Here is an 18197-nt window from a genome sequence, read left to right on the forward strand (position 1 = left end):
TTATCATGGCCGTTAGCAACTAGACTTCCCACATCCCTCCAACGCCCCCTCCTCTCCAAAACCCCCCCCGGGAGGCTCAAACTCACTCTCATCCGCCAGAAAAGTCCCAATGGACATCTTCTGGGCTTTCGACTTTGCAGGAGCTAGACATACCAGGGTTAGCGACTCAACTTCCCTTCGGATGTGCCCTCCTTGAGCCTGATTCATGGTAGCAGTTTTTAGTGGAGTGTGGAACAGGGCAAAAAGGTGAACCAACCCATGATTGCGATTAAGACAGGACGCGCAAAGGCGATGCGCGTAAGTAGCCTAAGAGAAAAGCCTATAGGTAAACGGGTCCCTAGGCACCAGCAAAAAGTAGCTAATCTTTCGAGAGGTTGTGTATGTGGTGTGTGATGTCTTATGCAGGTCAAAGAAGAGAGCGAAAGAGTGTCTTTTTTAGTTAAAATGATAAATTTTGGCGATGACGCTAAAAGAAGGAAAGAAAAAAAAGTCAGCGTGCGTGAGGGCCTCTGGCCAATCAGAGGGCTTGAATGGAATACTGCTTAGGTAATCATGGCATCTAGGGCAGCGATGTCGACGAGTGAGGAAAAGAAGACAAGAAAGACGACAGACAATAATACGGAGGAAAGGATAGTAATAACCAGGTTCATGGCGGGGACAGTAGTGCTACTACAGATATCCTTTAGACAGTTGGTATATGCTATGCAACTGGTGATATCTAGCAGTATGTAGAATGCAGTATCACGCTTACGGGTCTTGTTTCAACGAGTGACAATCACCTGATAATCACGATATGACTATAGGATAAGAACATTGATACGGATATATGTATACTCTCGAGCCAGTAATGAATATATTTTGAAAAAGGTGAGTGTAGTCGGGGGGGAGGAGACGGTAAAAGCCGTCATGTTTTAATGTAATTGATATGTTAGAGACGTACAGCCCTCTTGCATACAACTTCCAATGTAAACAATCCTTTCTGCGCTTGTTTATCCAGATTGCTGTCCAGATGTGTTTTTTCTGGAAGGAAGGAACCTCATGCCAGTCCGAAGAAGAGCTTGTCAGTCCTACACCAGAGTAAATACACAACTAGATAGCGTATAGCCACCTACACCGGATGCCTACGAAGTAGAGATCGAAGTGGCCAGTGTCAAGCCGCTGTGTTGCTCGTCGTCGACACGTTGACCCCATCGGTTCGATAGAAAGATGCCGCCTTATCTTATCTGATCGGCGCTCGGCCCATAACCGGTAAAACCTTATCTCCACCTCCGCTCTCAACGGGTTTGTCTCGACAATTGAAGGGGACAAAGACTAAATGGGAATGTATAACATCAATAAAATGAAATGTAAGAAAGAGGGAAATGTTCATAAATTTATAGCTACTTTCTTTAGGGATTGACAGGGTAAATATTCTCACGAATCCCGAACATTTCGATGATCAAGCTTACACAAATTGCTTATTTAGCGTATGGCAAAGGGCTATTTAAAGCCGGCAGGCTCCAATCCGTACGTTTTTGAGTATAAAGTCAACGTTCCCTGGCTTTGCTGCTTGCTGCGTGCCGAAATGCATATAGATGACCATTTACTGTATTGTCCAATCACAGCCTAAGTTTCGTGATTACTAATCAAGGTCACTACCATGAAACCTTAACCAATCGATGGGTTGAGAGCGAAAAGCTGCGTCTCAAGGCACCTAGGTGCCTGCTTATTATCTCAGATCGGTTCGAGAGCTTGCATGATAGCGCTAATGTAAAGTAAGGAACGTGAAAATGAATTTTGACCTGATGGTGAACCCCAAATTGAGCCAGGCTACCGTGGACTCACGAACGCTGGATAATTGTTAGTCCGATGTTCATGAGGGCGCCTGGGCACCATGGAAGGTCACCCAGGATCTACATCTGCGCAGAAAGGCAGACGGCCTGGTTAAGACAATGCATACAAGATGAGTAGAGAAGGTGGGCCGAGCACACCTCCCACATCCATACCTGTATTGCCAGTCCTGCAAGCTGGTGCCCTAGGCGGTATGTAAAGACTCATCACCCTGGTTGAAATTATATTGACTTAGCGAACCATTCAGGCACTTGCGGTCTTCTCTATGGCGGCGTATCTGGAGTGCTTCGGGCACATCACCCGATAATAAAATCAATATCTACTGGAGTCTACTGGTTTGCATTTGGCAGCTCATTCTGGTGTAAGTGTTGCTCTCGAAAATGGCCATCCGTTGTGTTAACTAGGATAATACACAGGGCTGAGGAGCAATATCCTCAGAATTCAATTCGAAGACAATGCAACACCGAAAGAACGCATTTATTCAAGCGTCGCGTCCAGCGGCCTGTCAGGGGGGGCCATCAATTTGGCAATGAGTGAGTATTTCCCAAGTGTCATTGCTATAACTCATGCATATCATTCCGACGATTGAAACATTCGTATATCGGCAACATAACTAAAATAACAAACAGATCGACGTTTTCTTCCTGGCCTAGTTATCTGTTCCATGTTAGGCCTTGTGGGACAGTATTCTTACAATAAACTTGAGGAGCGTCAGGCACGGCTTCAATCAGAACCAGCGTCGACAAAAACATGGGCCGAACGGATGGCCGATTCTCGATGGATACCAATCAGAAATCTGTCTGATGAACAGTATAAAACCATGCTGCAAGAAAAGTTACTTGGCGTCGACGTGGAAATCGCATTGATCGATGACAGGTTGAAAGAATTGAAAGCCTCTGGAGATGAGAAACCAGACACTGGTAAATAACATAACACACCGTTAGTCTTTTTCTGTATATTAATTTTGGTTCTTTTGTTGTTTGTCCTGTGCATGTACTGTAGATTCTCGGTCAACGGCCGAACAGAGATATCCCTCGGTTTAACAGCCTATCCAATACATCCAATGGCTTTCTTATTTAGGCCGGCTTTACGACCAGAATTCACTCGCCCGAAAGGTGGCTTTAATTATATCCTTCCGTATTTCGGATGCTTACAAACGCCACCCGTTAGGGCGTAGTTGGGGGTAGCCGTACTTGAACCGTAGAATTATATATCCAGATTGCTCTTTATGGACACTATATTGAAATTTTCATTATTTTATATTTGCTGAAAGGATACCACCTCAAAGCAAGTTGACAATGAATTCTATACCCATAGGGTTACAAAAAAAGCCCAGAGTTCTGAGCCTAGGTACTATCAAACACCTGGGCGAAGATTTCATCGCAGAGTTCCAACGGGAATTTGATTTATCGGTACTAGATACCTGTCCACGAAGTCAATTAAAAAGCCGACTGGAGGATGATATCAAAGAACATGGTCCGGTAGACGCATTTATCATCGGGCCAAATAGCATACCGTATTATCCGTTTGACGAAGAGGTTCTCTCACCGCTGGTACCGAGTTGCAAAATAATAGCAAGTCTTACCTCTGGCTTCAACATGTTTGCCGTAGAATGGATCGCAAAGCAGGGGATGTGGCTCACAAATACCCTCGATGCCGTTGCAGAGCCCACGGCAGACATGGCCTTGTTCTTATTGCTGGCAGTCTTTAGAAATACAACGAACGCGGAACGGAGTGCAAGAGAAGGGACCTGGAGAAACAACCTGAATCCAACTCATGATCCATCGGGATGTACCTTGGGCATCGTAGGGCTTGGGACAATTGGAAAAGTAAGCAATTTCACATAATCATCGATCTATGAGTATATTATTTGTATACTGACAATAAGTCTCTTTCCCTCTAGTATCTGGCTAAAAAGGCGGCTGTATTTAATCTCAAGGTCATATATCATAATCGAACTCAGCTGCCTGGGGACGTTGAGTCTGAATATGGGGTGACATATTACGCCTCATTGCATGAGATGCTTGCAGCCTCTGATGCAGTCTCAATCTGCTGTCCACTGACGGAACAGACCAGAGGTTTAATAGGACCAAAGGAGTTTGCAGTGATGAAAGATGGTGCTTATCTGATCAACACAGCTCGCGGACCAATTGTGGATGAAAAGAGTCTGATAGAGGCTCTTGAAAGTGAGAAGATAGCCAGAGCAGGACTTGACGTTTTCAACGAAGAACCGGACTTTAATCCATATTTCAAGACCAGTGACAAGGTTATAATTCAGCCACATCTTGCAGGTTTGACTGACGCGGCTGTTAGAAGAGCAGGCCAAGAAAGCTTTAAGAATGTGCGTGCTCTATTTCGAACAGGAAGGCCAATCTCGCCTGTCGTTGATATCAAACCCAATGTTGGATAGAACTAGAGTAGAATAGAAGATTTAGATGCAAGATCAATCATCTTAGAAGATATATCTTCAAGTTGCTGATGGCTTTTCAAACACTCTCATGACCTAGCAGATCCCTTACCGTTGGTCAATCTCTTCAGTCCGTTTGGATAATTCCGGGTATCACCGAGTAATCGCAGATGGTATACTTCATAGCTTAGACAAAGCACCGGCCGACACAGTAAGTCGTTTAAGATACCTTTTTCCAGGTGTCTTTTCGGTTCGGAGGAAGAGTCGTAGGCGGGAGAGCCAGCAGCCCCGGGAGTGTTTGAGAATGCTTTGTCTTGTTGTCTCTTGCGAAGGGCGTTAGAAGCTTCTTGTGACAATGTATTCTCGGTCATACATCTATCGTTGAGTCAGGAGATATCAAATAATCGGCTATTGGATATTGGGTATTGAGAATTGGATTGCTTTGCCAGCTAGGCATCCATCATCGGTAATAAGCTAGATTTCATGGATAGGTGATTTCGGGACCGCATCAAGAAATACAACCCATTCAAAGAGCACAAAGGAAGACGCTGAGCGCGACATTAGCATATCTCGAAAGATTTATGTTGCACAATGTGGATGGAGCAAGTTTCATGCAGCAAGTTGACACTGATGATAGTAGAACATTATTTTTGCCACTGGGAAATGAGCGCAAGCATCTAGTTTAACTGGCTACCTCTCTATTTACACCACCAGAGAACGTATATATCACCACAAGATACCCATTTGTACACGTCCATATGGCAGAAGAACCTATAAGTGCCAAAGATGAGAAAAAGAACAGTGATAACCAAAAGAAAAATGCCTGTATGGTACCTTCACAGCCAATATAGATTTAACCAGCTAACTAATATCCAACTCTTGAAGTCACCGAATTAATGAACCCCAGACCAAAGCGAGCAGCCTCGCCGCCCATCGAGCCCAAACCCTCTCGTCTGAAACCGTTTAAAAACCGCGACGGTCTAGGAGCCTACATCAAAGACCCCGAGTCCTTCTCCGCGTCAACCGTCGTATCCCACTCGCCGGAGTTCGTGGTGATCCACGACCTCTACCCCAAGTCCGCCGTACACCTACTCATACTGCCTCGAGACCCCCAAAAATTCTTCCAACACCCCTTCGTCGCCTTTGAGGATACGAGTTTCCTTGAAAGCGTAAGGCAGGAGGCTGCAAGGGTGCGAAAACAAGCTGCTTCAGAGCTACGAAGGAAGTTCGGGAAGGTTTCGGCTTTGGATAGGAAGAGGAATGAGGCGCTTGATGCTGATGATGATGGGGATGAGAATACAGTACCTGATGAGCTGCCGGAGGGGAGGGATTGGGAGAAGGAGATAATGTGTGGGATACATGCGAATCCGTCTATGAATCACCTGCATATCCATGTTATTTCGGTGGATAGGTGTGGGCAGAGTCTAAGGCATAGGAAGCATTATAATAGCTTTTCGACGCCTTTTTTTGTCGAGCTTGATGCGTTTCCGCTGGCGGAGGACGACAAGCGCAGACATCCTGATAGAGAAGGGTATTTGAAGTCGGATCTGAAGTGTTGGAGATGTGGCCGGAACTTTGACAATAAGTTCACGCAGCTGAAGGCGCATTTAGAGGAAGAGTTTGAGGAATGGAAACGTATATAGCCATATTAGCATATCCTGATTACTCCGTAGTTATGCAGGAGAGGTGAAGAAAGGAGTATTATTAAATGAAGATTTTGATTAATGCACCTATTACCCCCTATAGCTAAAGATTAAAAGCCTTATCTGCGCCCAACAACTCAACAAATAAGGACGAGAAGAGAAGGAAAAGATAATAACCGCCTGCGCCAGTGACTCCGAAGCTCCATACCAAAAAAGAAGAAGATTTTGTAAAGAAAGTGAGCGACGCGGGCTCCTTGACGAAGAATGAGAAGAATCGGTGGACTGGACGGCCATATCTTGAAGCACAAGGAAGAAAGAGAAGTGAATACAAGGGTATAAGGAGCGTGAGAAGGTTGCAAGGAAACAAGAATAAAATGAAGTGAAAGTAAGCAAAGAGTGAGGGATACCGAGATCCCGCATCATGCTTGGGGTGGTCGTCAAAGGATCGTGAGATTTCTCGACCGTCTAAGTGATGAGTAGGAAAGAAGGCAGGGGTGGGTGGATGAGAAAAGGTATACTTCCCTCCTTCACAACCGCTTGGAGCTGGCCCGGCGATCTAGCATGGACCAAAGGCTGGAACCTTCGTGGACCTCGGGGAGGCGGTAGCCATTGAGCATCTCGTTCTCGACGAAGATTGAGGCACGCTTGAACCTGCGGTCTGCGTACTTCTCGTATATGGCTAGATGGTGCTGCTGTGGAGCCTCACAGCATTCGAGGATGAGGCCAATGAGCTGGTAGAGCTGGCCGAATGTGTATCCGGAATAGAATACATGGGCAGGGGTCTAGGTGGAATATGTCAGCAATGAGAAACGCCGAAACATAAAAAACAGGATAAAACAAGTCAAGACGAATAATGAACATACCCAGTCCCCTTTCCGCAGCATCAGTCTGGCTAGACAGTGGGCGCCGGCAGCAGTGAAACTCGGTGGCGTGCCGACGAACCGCTCGTCCATGATGGTGAGTTCCAAAAAGTACTTTGCGAGAGTACGAGTTTCCAGGTCATAATCATCAGCCTTGCTAATCCGACGGAGGAAGCTCATTGGCCCTGGCCATCCGAGCTCGAACTGGAGCATGCTAAGCATGAAACGTTCGGCCTTGAGAATCTCGTCAACGGTGTATCCGTTATCAACCATGTAGACGATCTCCTGTACCGAGGGACAGTTGATCTCTTCGTACTTTGCAGCGATAAAGATAGCGGTAGCGCCAACGAGCTGGAGCTTGCCCAGCGAGACGATCTTGCAAGACAAGAAACGGTCTATGTAGTTGACGCAGAGGAATAGAGTCTCTGGAAGAAGCGAGAAGCGGTGGTGGACCTGGACCAGCCAGTCCATCAGCACAGAGCGCATTGACCACTGAATCTCTGCTTGGTTGTCCATGTAATGGGCATTTGGGAGGAGTTTGAGCTATAGAAAATAATAACGTTAGCATTGGCATTATTAGCAATTGCGGAACGGCACATTGGTACGTAACATACCTCGAGCTCTCTTAGGTATTGGAAGATCTCTTCACCATATTCAGCTACCATTGTAGTATCCCGCCACTCGTCATCGTACTCTTCGACGGAGGTAGAGGTTTCCATGATCTGCCTTGCCAGAGCTAGTTCCCGACGGGACTGCTGGCTCATCCTGGGGAATAGTACCATCGTTGCGCCGCCAGTGGTATTATCACGGGAACGATATGAGCGGGCGGTGGCATAGCCATCTTCGTCATAGTTGTCTTCCTCCTCTTCGTCCCAGTATTCTTCTGGTTCAGACTGGTCATATTTACGCGACGAGACGGTGATATCACTTGGTCGTTTGGTCGATTGCATTGAGCCTCTGGCTCCATCGCTGGATATCCTGGTAACCTTGGGCTTTGTCACCTCATTGGCATCCTTTGCATTATGATTTGGCACTGGTGGTCCGGGTTCGACGGTTGCCTTGACAACGGCTTCTTTAACTGCAGGTTCTTCGGCAACGGCCGTAGCTGCAGGCATCGTTTTAGTTACTTGAGCAGGAGCAGGTTCTGTAGTGGCTGATTTGGGAGGATTGGTCGCGCCCTTGACGTCCTTTTCGACCTCTTTGGATGGCTCAGCAGACTTTGACGATGCCTCACTCACGGAAGCTTGCGGGGCAGAAGCCTTTTCCTGCTGCTGCTGCTGCTGCTGTGGTTTTTGCTGCTTGGTGGTTGGTTCCTCGACGACCGGCTGCAAAATTGGGTCTTTAAAGACAGCATTGGCACGTTTGGTCTGAATCTTTTTCGCCTGCGTCTTCTCTGAGCCTGGCTTTATACCGACTTCAGCGTTAATGATGGCATTCACTGCTGGCTTTGTACTAATGGAGTGAATGGGGCGCTGGGCTGGGCGAGCAAGACAGAGCGGCTTCTCGGTGATTTTGATAGTGTCCTTGGATGGGAGAGAAGAGTCATCTTTGGCAGATCGAAGGGAATTGACGGTGTTGCTGACATCGCCAAAGGCAGCACGTCTGACTGGTTCCTTGCTGGTAGCGTTGCTGTTGCTGTTGCTGTTTGCCAGAGCCGACAAGGCAGGCGACGACTTGTTGCGGTGATGGATGGTCTTGCCAGCGCGGTTGAAGGCAATCATGTTCTCATCAACTCGACCGCGAAGGGTGCGAGCTGGTCTCTGTGGCTGTTTGTAGAGCATTAATTAGTCCAAACAAGGCCTTCAAGTGATAAATTGACGGGATGCAGGAGGGCATGTAGAGGCTGGAGGCAGCAGGGAGGTGGCCGGCAGCTAAAGGGGCTACAATACCTTTGCGTCCATGGCGAAGTCGACGACGACAGAGACTGATAAATAGACAGGAGACGAAGAGAGTCTACTGTCCAGCTATCATCAAGAAGAATACAGAGTATCGATATCGAGAGCGGTCTTCTGTGGATAGGATGCTTGTTGATAAAGTGTCTCTCACTTGGCCTCAGTTGTTGTTGTTGTTATTGTTGTTGTGGGTGCTGTTGCTAAGGCAGTCGTCAAGGTAAGATAGGCGGGAAAAAGGGATCACACAGCAGCCCATGCAAAGCAAAGGCAGAGACCAAGACGGGCGAGCTGTTCAGTCAATCGATCCCCTGGGCAGGCCTGTCCGCGCCCTCGAAGTGTGTCTCTCCGCTGGTCGTCCTGTTGCTGTCGTCCTGGCGTCGTCCTGGCGTCGCCGTCGTCGTCGTCGTCGTCGTCTGGCTGGCTGGCTCGCTTTTTGCTGGTGTTTTATTTTCTTTTCTTGTTGCTGGAAAGAGAAGAAAATAAACAAAGCTAGGCCGCATGCGGTTAGCGCCCGACGGCGGCCTGGCTAAGCAACCAAAGTCTTGGCAGATTACGTCATGCCACTAGTCGCGCGGCGGCGCGTCTCCCCCAAGAGCCGCAAGAAGGCGTTTGTGCATGCTAAGCGCGCGCCTGGCCTAGGGGCAGCGAGATATTTTGTCCACGAGCTGCGGCGGGCGATGCGACAAGGCTGGCGACCAGTTTGCGCCCTGAAAGGACGTCCGGTGGCCGCTGCAGGGGAGTTCGTGGGGAAGCCGCTTTTTGCGTGTCGAGGAACACGAAAAGACGCCAACCCACGTGACCTGGACCTGCCTCATTTTCTTTGCGACGACGACCTCAAAGCGGACAAAAAGCGCAAAAGCAACGACCGGTGGGAACAGACGACGTTCGACGCAGCGACGGCGCAGGGCAGGCCGGCTGACGGGGCGCCAGCAGAGGGCGGCGGAGGGCAGATGAAGGCTGCGAGACGCAAGGGACAGGCCGACAGAGGCATCTCCTGACGTCAGGATGGGTCAGTGACCCCGATTCTAGTGCGGATGGCTGCCGGCTTCGTCCCGGCCGCTACCGACACAGCCTGCCCACCGTTTGAACGGCGGCGATGCGATGCGACAAGAAGAAAGAAAAAGGGCCCATCGAGTCGAAGCGACGCCGGCATCGCAAGGTCCTCGGAGCGCTGGGCTGTTCCCCGGGGGGTCCTCCTCCTCGCCGGCGCTGACACAGCGCAGCAGAGAAGCAACCAGGGCCGGACGCTCATTCATTTCGGTCACAGGATCCCTCTCATCGCAGCGCACAATATTCCGAGCCCGCGATCGCAGGAACTTGCGAGAGCCAAGCGGGTTTCACTTTTTTTCTTTTACAACAAACATGCATCCAGTCGCCTGCTCTAGCCTATTGTTGTCGCATTCACCAGCTTAGCCGTGGTGCCACCGGGCTCTCGCTGAGGTCGCTCTCCCCCCCCGTCGCTCAGGCCTCAAACTGCCGTTTCGCCAGCATTGTATCAGATCCCTATTTCTTTTCTTTTCCCTTTTTTAAAAAATATACTCCATATATATATGAACATGTATAAACGTATGGGGGACAGCGTCAGAAGGCCCTTGTATCGCAAACCCCCAGAAAGAAAATAAGGGTCTTCTTCACACGACGGCGAGAAGGGAGAACGGGGTTTAATCAGTGCCGGCGCAGTGGGAAAGCTGGGCAGCCAGAGCAGCGTCTCAATCCATTGCGACTGGCCATTGATGCAAGTTTGCGCCGGATGTTAGCGAAGAAGCGCAGCATATGTTTCCTTGACTCTTCGTCGATACGGGGTCTGGAGTCGCAAGGCGCAAAAGAAAAGAAACAAGGCCGAAGAGAGAGAAAGAGAGATTTAAAGCATGCATTAATATATTTCATCATGCTGGAGCTTCTTCCTGCTGGGCCGCTGGCTGCTGCTGCTGCTAATAATAATAATAAACTAGCCTGCCGCTTCTGCTGTCTGGCCGACTCATGCTTCGTTCGCCCTCGAGAAGTAAGACAAGACAAACCGCTGCGAAACGAGGCAGAGGAGAGGTCGTTCGACCTGTGCAAGTTCCTTAAGCTTCTGCTCCTGCGGAGACCGAATGCAGAGCGAAGTGGCCGGCGCATGAAGCAGTCACTTTTATAACCTTCCTCACACTAGATCGCCAGCGCCACCACGATGCCATGGGATCTATCTCAACTATCGCCGAGAACGACCAGCAGGGAGGGCAGGCGAGCAGGCGAAACATGAAACTATTGACCACCCGTTGGTTGGTTGGTTGGGGTTCGTTATTGGGGGGGTGGTGGTGGTGGTTTGCTTATTGCTATTTATTGCTATCTCAGCTCCTCCTCCTGCGCTGCCCTCCATTGCGCTGCTTCTGCTGCGGCCACGTCAGGGAACGAAGGGACCGCCCTGTTCCTCGATCGCTCGGGTTACTCTTCAAGAAGAAAAAAAACCTTCCTGACTCCTCTTTCCCTCTGCCCCATCCCTGTCCACTTAACTAAAGGACCGCCAGCTCTGGGAGTCTCGGAAGTGTAGGAGAAAGAAGGGAGAGCCGGGGTGGGATAGAGGATCAACCCGTCAACGTCCTCCGTTCCCCCCAGCCGCTGGATACTTGAACAACGCATTGAAGGTCCGCCCTGTCCCCTAGCTAACAAATGCGGATCGAATCGAATCGAAGGGTGCGAAAACTATGTATGGTTTGACTACACAACTTAACACACACACCCCTTGTTGCGCAGTGTGCCGCTGGGTGTTGAGCGTGGCCAACCCAAGCTGCAGAACTCGGGTGGATCGTCGCAAAGACATGGCAAATGGACCCAATCCTAGGCGCATTTAGGTTACAGGTCCTCTCCTCCCAGGATTAACAACGACGGGCTCTGCTTTGGAAGAACAAGCAAGCAGACCAGCAGCAGCAGCAGCAGCAACCCAGCATCAGAGAGAGAGAGAGGGAGAGAGGGAGACTGCCGAACTTCTCCGGCACAACCAGCTCATATACTTCCGGGCTGGCCCTTTTTTTTTTGATAGCTACTAACTTGGAGGGAAAAGAACGAGGGCTTTCCGCCGATTCTAGATGGACACAAACGACGGGCTGACAGTGAGTGACCTGACTGACGGACCAAACTGGCTTGACGGTTGATAGACGACCTGACAGCAGTTCAGAGCGCATTGCCAGCCGGAGCGTCATGAGGCGTAATTGGGCCTCGTGCCTTGGATGCGCATAAGGATCCTGACCGAGTCTTTTTCTGTCTTTGGGCAGCGGATGCGCATCGCATAGGTAGGAAGGGGTATGTGATAGACAGGCCAGGCCGTAGAAACCAAGTAGCAGCCCGTAAACAGAAGACACAGGCAGCCCAGCCCGGTTCGGCGCCTGCGTCCAGAGCCTTAAAAAAGGGAGCAAATGAAATAGTAATAATAATACGCTGCATGACTAGCTGAGATAACTCTCGCTGACCTGGCCGGCGGTGGTGTGAAACCTCCTCCACCGTTCGTTCGCAACCTACATCCACACATCATCATTCTTCCTCCCTCGACCCTCGCTGCACCGCCCAACAACCTCCTCGGCCAGCCTGATATCCCAGACTGCTTCGTCCTGCCGCCTGCTCAGTAGCCACGGTCTGCCGGTAGGTCGTCTGTCTCCTCGCCGGCCTCGTCTGCCCTCCAAAGCCGCTCTATAATTCTTGCCGCTGATCTCCATTCTGTGACAGGACCCAGACATCTCACAGCGCCCCCAAGGCCATCATCACCACCTTGCCAGCACCCAGCGTCTACTGGACAGACCCCCAGCACACTCTCGTTGCGATCTTGCGATCCATCCCTCGCAGTCGTCTCCAGCTGTAGGTATCTCCCTGGCCGCTGTGCTGCTGTTTTTCTCCTGTCTGCTCGCCCTGCCTCTCTCGAGCGGCCATGTTTTCCCTTACCCGGGACAACACACACCTTTGTCTGCCTGGAATAGGGAGCCAGCGTCTGCCCTATTGACGGGCCGGCAGGACACAATTATCTATTCTCCCGCCCTCTATTGTCGCTACAGACTGCTAACTGCGCTCTCTCTTCTATTTATACAGCTCGCTTGCTCGTTGCCGGTTATCCTGGCCTAACTAGAAATTTCCACTCTCTCACCGGCACTTCCGTCAGCCAGCAAGGTATACCTCCATCGCCATCTCTCTGCGACCAGGTCTGCCTCCCTGACCGGATTATACACTCGATTCCCTACCTCCTGACACCTCCTCTCTCATCTGTTTGCCCCGGAACTTGCATGGGAACTGCATAACCAAAGAGTCGGTCTCAACCCTACCAAAGCCCCTTCGTCGCATTCGCCCTAACTGCACCATCAACAACGCCATCACCCAGCAGTCCGAGGCAATAATCCGTCGGATATGCCTCAGGAACCGCGGGTGAGAATGCATCCATCGGCTCATGACTGTGAAGTGTCAGGATCTGGCGGCCCGGTCTCCGAGAGCCAGGCATACTATGACGAGCAGCCCCAGGCTGACCGTCCAGCCAAACATGAGTCTCCTTCAAACCCGTCTCCAAAGCATGTGGCCTTCGAGCTGCTGCTCGACGAGTCCTCGAAGATGCGAGCTCGCATTCCAATGAGAGTCCAGATCTATCCCCATGACACTACCGACTCCATCGTCACTACGGTCAAAAATTTCTATGGGATCTACGAAGGCACCGCCAGCGGCGTTAGCTTTGAGGACCAGGATGGCAATACACTCATTGCCAGGTATGAGAACCTCAAGAACAGCATGACCGTCTATGTCCGAGTGATACCGAACCACCATTACCCCGAACAACACTCACCGCCATCATACTATGCCGTCTCCCCGATGGACAACTACTCCCGGCCTACCCTTGGCGAACCATTCTCTATGCCACCCCCCCAGGGCAGCCAGGCTATCAACTATGGCCAATCCGTCTCCCGTCCTACTTCGCGCGCTGCTGCTGCTGGAAAGCGAAGTGTCTCTCCTCCCGCCCGAGGTCGCCGAAGCGCCTCGAGGCAGAAGTCATCTCGAGCAGGTGTCAAGAGCCGTGGCTCAAGCACCCATGGAAGCTTCCATGATGACGCACATATGCCTTGCAGCGACAGTGATGGAGGCCATAGCTCAGTGAGCGGCTCGAGAAGGCCCAAGAGTGAGCACTTTGGTAGTGCTGATATCAGCATGGAAAACATCCTCCAGGATGGCAGAAGGAAGCGCCCGAAGTTCGAGAGCTCGGTAAGTATCAAGTTCTCCAGACCTTAACCCACCTGTTTCCATATATAATCTCGGTATTAATGTATTTTATCCCAGGAACTTCCCTTGTTTGCTCCTCCCCAAGTGCCTCGCACAACTTCGGCATCCTCCATTTCTCCCCAGCGACGTTCCCTTGCACCCGATGCCTCGCCATTCGCAAGACCCAGCCAGAACGCTTTCAGCGGCTACCAGGCGCTTGCCTCCCCCCAGGGCTTTGGCAACCACGAGAAACTGCATTCTCTTCAGAATGGAAGCGGGAATAACCCGTATGCGACTCCAACGGTACCACATCATGGCCACAGGCTTCGGAATCGAGCCAACTCCAACTCGGCAGTACACTACGCTACTCCAGTGAATGGCCATGGCATCTTGCCTACCCCTGATCCAACCATTGCTAGTTGCATCTCGGATGAAGATGTTGCCATGCAGCTCATCAGGCTTGGAGACACCTCCAACTTCTCCCACGGCCGTAACTCCACCTCCACGGTTGACGATGCATTCAGCGGTATTGCCGATGCCGCCTCTTCTACCGGCGCAACCACAGACATATCTGATGTCAGTGGTGACGAGACCGACCTGCCAACTAAGATTAGAGAGCGTCGTGCATCAAGTGACTCCCTGCCAGGCTTGCCCAAGAAGAACAAGACATTGGACGAGATCCTTCCCAGCTGTGAAAGCAGCGACCCAGCTAGTGATGATATCGATGGTGAATACCAAAATCTAGCCTCTCAAGATAACATCAAGAGCGAATATGATGATGACCCATCGTATGAGGCACAGTCTTCTCGAACCAAACGTGCAAGGAAATCAGCCAGCACAGCAACTACTGCTGCAACCTCAGCCAAGGCCACCGGTGCCAAACAGGCCTCCACTGCTAAAGGAGGACGCAATGCGAAGAACCGCTCTGCCCCTGCTTCTCGCAAGGGTAAACAGGCCCCGACTAGCTCTGCCAAACCGGTGCCACCCCCATTACTCCCAGCCACCGCTCAGCAGGGAGGTGTCAACTTCCAGAACCAGCTAGCTGCTGATGAGGAAGATCTCTCCACGAAGCCACGTTGCCAGCGATGCCGAAAGAGCAAGAAGGGCTGTGACCGTCAGCGCCCCTGTCAGAGATGCAAGGATGCCGGCATCGGTATCGAGGGATGCATTAGCGAGGACGAGAATAACGGTCGCAAGGGCCGATATGGTCGCCACATGGGTGTTTCTGTCAAGAAGGACCCTTCTGCAATTGCTGCAAAGGCTCAAGAAGCACAGGATACTGCCGCCCAAACTCCTGCTTCTTCCACCACGGCAGCAGTCCCGGACAAGAATAAGAAGCGCAAGCGCTGATTGTGAAGTCCCCCAGTGGTCCAGGGAGACCTTCCACTCTCGCCGTCACACCACTGCCCTGACGTTATCTGTTATAGAGCAACAACCTGCAGCATCGAATATTCCCTTGTGCGAGCACATACTCTTTCATCACCAATGCATGCCTTTCGAGTTTCGGCTATACCTACGACTTGTGTTCATACCAGCAACAATCAGACAAATCAACACCCCGCCCCCGAAGCAGCTGTTAACATCAAATTATCATTATCATAGACTTTGATTCCTGTTTTTCTTGTTTCTCTTTCTTTTTTCCATTATACGGTGGCTTGCTTGTTCCTTGTACCTCCTGTCTCAAACTACTACCTGTCGAAACCCAACCTCTTCATCTACGCCCCTGTGTTTATTTGCTGCAAGTATCATCCAGCCATCGTCATTATCCTCATGCCAATTGCGACTGTCATTAACATCAAAGGCGCTGCGAGTTTTGTGTGTTTCTTTGTACTGCATTTACATCCTTTTACTTGCGCCTTCGCTCTCTACAGTCATGTACCTACTGCGGTGTTGTTGTTGTCTTGTTTAATCTCGAATTTCAAAATTTCCTTGATTTCCTTTATTTCCTCTATGTCTCTTCGTTTTCTCTCTCTGTCTCATCGAATCTTTCTGAGTTGACGTAGTTGGGGTTCTGGCTAATGGTTGTATCAGTCGCATCTTGCCTCTGATATTGCCTGAAGGAAACAGCAAAAATATTGCTTCTGGTCTTTTGTGTCCTCTGTAGCTATGGATTGGGCTTCCCTATGGTTGTCCCCTCGGCCGAAATAGTCCCTTACTTTGTTATTTATTGGAATCAATGGACGGTTTGAAAAAATATCAATACTGCTTTCTCCTATTCTAATTCTATATCAAGAGCGTTGAAGTCGATCAACAGCCGGTAACTTTCGTAACAATACGCATATAAACCTGATGCCAAGACCAAATATTTGGTGGGTATTGTAATCAACATACACAAGAAAATTACGCCGAATTATGACTTCAAAATTTCGTACTTTTGTCGCAAACAAGCTGAAGCTGTGCAAACGAGCTTTTGGTTGACTGATTCCCCGGTGTTTTCTTAACGAATTATCTAACAGGTTCAATTGCCTCATACCACCGCATACTCTTACGTATTTTTATCCGTTTTTCTAGATATCCCTTTCAGTCGAGAAACATGCCGCCAAATCCCCCGCCAAATAGACCACCCGCTGGACGAGGACAGCCAAGCAGTTCAGAGAGCTCCTCGGCTACTCCAGGGCCATCGGGGACGGGAGGAACGGGCCGTGGGGGCTCAGCGAGTGCCAGAGGACGACCGGTGCAGCGATTACAATCTCTCAAGAAGCGAACGCCAGGCGGGAGTCTGGTGCCACTGAATGCGGACGGCTCGACACCCAAGCCAACACTAAAATTCCAGCCGAAGGTGGTGACACGGAAGAGCAAAGAAGAGAGAGAAGCGCTAGAGAATCTCGAAGCTCAGAGGCTACGGGAAAGAATATCTGCGGCCAATGCTGCACGACGGCCAACTCGAGGGGGAGACAGAGGCAGAGGCAGAGGACGTGGCAGGGGCGGCGCGAGTGGTGCATCTGGGCCCCTAGGGGAAGGAACAGGGCCTGGAAGACATGGAGGCGCCTGGAAGGGCAAAGGCGGCCGCTCTGGCAAAATATCCGGCTTTTATGGAGTGAAGAATGAAGCCGGTGCAGACGGAGAGCAGATTGGTGGAGATATCTCTTCTGACGAAGGAAGTGATCACGGACTACGGTTTAGCATCGACCATATCAACCTCGAGAGTGATTCGGAAGGGGAAGCACTCGAGGCTGGCGCCATGACGAAGGGCAAAGCGTCCATGGGGAAATCTACGCCTACGGGTGGAAGCCGTGGACTTCGGCCGGTGCGAGTTGAGAGGCATGAACATGTTGAACGCTCCGTTGGTATTCCGGCTGAATCAAGCTCAAGTTTAAGCAAGTCTGCCGAGCTCAGGAAAAAGGCAAAGGAGAAGGCTGGAGCTGCGGATGATAGTCTCTTTGTCGAGGATGACCAGTCTGAGTCTGATGTTGATGGAGGTGACGATGATGTGGTTATGGGAGATATAAAAGAGACCGGCCCTACATCAGATGGCCCTCAGATCAAAGCAGAACCTACTGATGACGATGCTACCATTGATGATAGTGTCCCTACCGCTCCGTCTGAAGAAGCTGTCCCCAAACCACGAGTTAAACCAAAAAGGGTCAAGGATCCAAGGAAGAAGCTACAGACAGAAGAGGAGCGCCAGGAGTATGACCGTTACGAAGAGGACATTGATTACTTGAAATCCACACTTGGGAGCATATCTACAACGGCAGGAAATGCCCCTGATACCTCCGCCGCTGCTGAAGTTGGGAAGAAGGATGAGGATGACACCGAGGCCTCTGCAAAGCCAGCACCCGACGAACGTCAGGGCCAGCTATTCCTACTCCAGTTCCCGCCGATGACACCTAACCTGGTGCCGCCAACGCCCGAGAAGAACAGTGCAGTTGGACAAGGTGATGAAGCTGTTGTTGAAACTGCCACACCTCTGCCTGTTGCTGGCACCGCCCCGGCAGCTCAGGGTTCTGCGACTATTAAGCAGGAAGAAGGCGCTGTCAATCCGGCTTCCACGGCGAGCACTGCACCTCCCCTCGTCACAGCAACGAACAGCACTTTGCCTCGCGGACGAGTAGGGAAACTGAACATACACCGATCCGGCAAAGCAACCATTGACTGGGGCGGCGTCAGCTTTGAGCTCACGAAGGGCAGCACCGTCGGTTTCATACAGGATGCAGTGATACTGTCGGACAACATGGCTGGGGCCCCTGACGGCAGCGCTTCGACCCGCGACAAGAAGCTCTGGGCCATGTCTCAGGTCACTGGCAAGTTCGTTGTTACCCCAGACTGGGACAAGATCTTGGATGAATGATTTGATAGCCTGCTATGATTTTGTGGTCTTCTTGAATCCATGTCGGATAACTAGTTAACTACTCCGCAA

General features: G+C 50.6%; 6 protein-coding genes across 6 annotated transcripts; 5 read left to right on the forward strand and 1 right to left on the reverse strand.

The window, feature by feature from the left end:
• Positions 1–3128: 3128 nt before the first annotated feature.
• TRV_02455 (uncharacterized protein) lies at positions 3129–4240 on the forward strand (the record flags this gene model as incomplete). Its single annotated transcript, XM_003023307.1, has 2 exons — positions 3129–3659; positions 3734–4240. The coding sequence occupies 2 exons, from the start codon at positions 3129–3131 to the stop codon at positions 4238–4240; spliced, it is 1038 nt and encodes a 345-aa protein (XP_003023353.1).
• Positions 4241–5133: 893 nt separating this feature from the next.
• Positions 5134–6263, forward strand: TRV_02456 (uncharacterized protein; the record flags this gene model as incomplete). Its single annotated transcript, XM_003023308.1, has 3 exons — positions 5134–5585; positions 5688–5872; positions 6070–6263. The coding sequence occupies 3 exons, from the start codon at positions 5134–5136 to the stop codon at positions 6261–6263; spliced, it is 831 nt and encodes a 276-aa protein (XP_003023354.1).
• A 144-nt stretch (positions 6264–6407) lies between these two features.
• TRV_02457 (uncharacterized protein) lies at positions 6408–8521 on the reverse strand (the record flags this gene model as incomplete). The annotated part of the gene is made up of 3 exons (XM_003023309.1): positions 6408–6662; positions 6744–7283; positions 7355–8521. 3 exons carry the CDS (start codon positions 8519–8521, stop codon positions 6408–6410), a joined length of 1962 nt encoding a protein of 653 aa, XP_003023355.1.
• Positions 8522–10382: 1861 nt separating this feature from the next.
• On the forward strand, positions 10383–10769 carry TRV_02458 (uncharacterized protein; the record flags this gene model as incomplete). Its single annotated transcript, XM_003023310.1, has 1 exon — positions 10383–10769. The coding sequence occupies one exon, from the start codon at positions 10383–10385 to the stop codon at positions 10767–10769; it is 387 nt and encodes a 128-aa protein (XP_003023356.1).
• Positions 10770–13024: 2255 nt separating this feature from the next.
• On the forward strand, positions 13025–15187 carry TRV_02459 (uncharacterized protein; the record flags this gene model as incomplete). The annotated part of the gene is made up of 2 exons (XM_003023311.1): positions 13025–13840; positions 13916–15187. 2 exons carry the CDS (start codon positions 13025–13027, stop codon positions 15185–15187), a joined length of 2088 nt encoding a protein of 695 aa, XP_003023357.1.
• A 1183-nt stretch (positions 15188–16370) lies between these two features.
• Positions 16371–18128, forward strand: TRV_02460 (DNA-directed RNA polymerase III RPC4, putative; the record flags this gene model as incomplete). Its single annotated transcript, XM_003023312.1, has 1 exon — positions 16371–18128. The coding sequence occupies one exon, from the start codon at positions 16371–16373 to the stop codon at positions 18126–18128; it is 1758 nt and encodes a 585-aa protein (XP_003023358.1).
• Positions 18129–18197: the final 69 nt, after the last annotated feature.

This window comes from Trichophyton verrucosum, assembly GCF_000151505.1.
Source record: "Trichophyton verrucosum HKI 0517 chromosome Unknown contig00217_1.f1.exp, whole genome shotgun sequence".
NCBI classification, from domain to species: domain Eukaryota; kingdom Fungi; phylum Ascomycota; class Eurotiomycetes; order Onygenales; family Arthrodermataceae; genus Trichophyton; species Trichophyton verrucosum.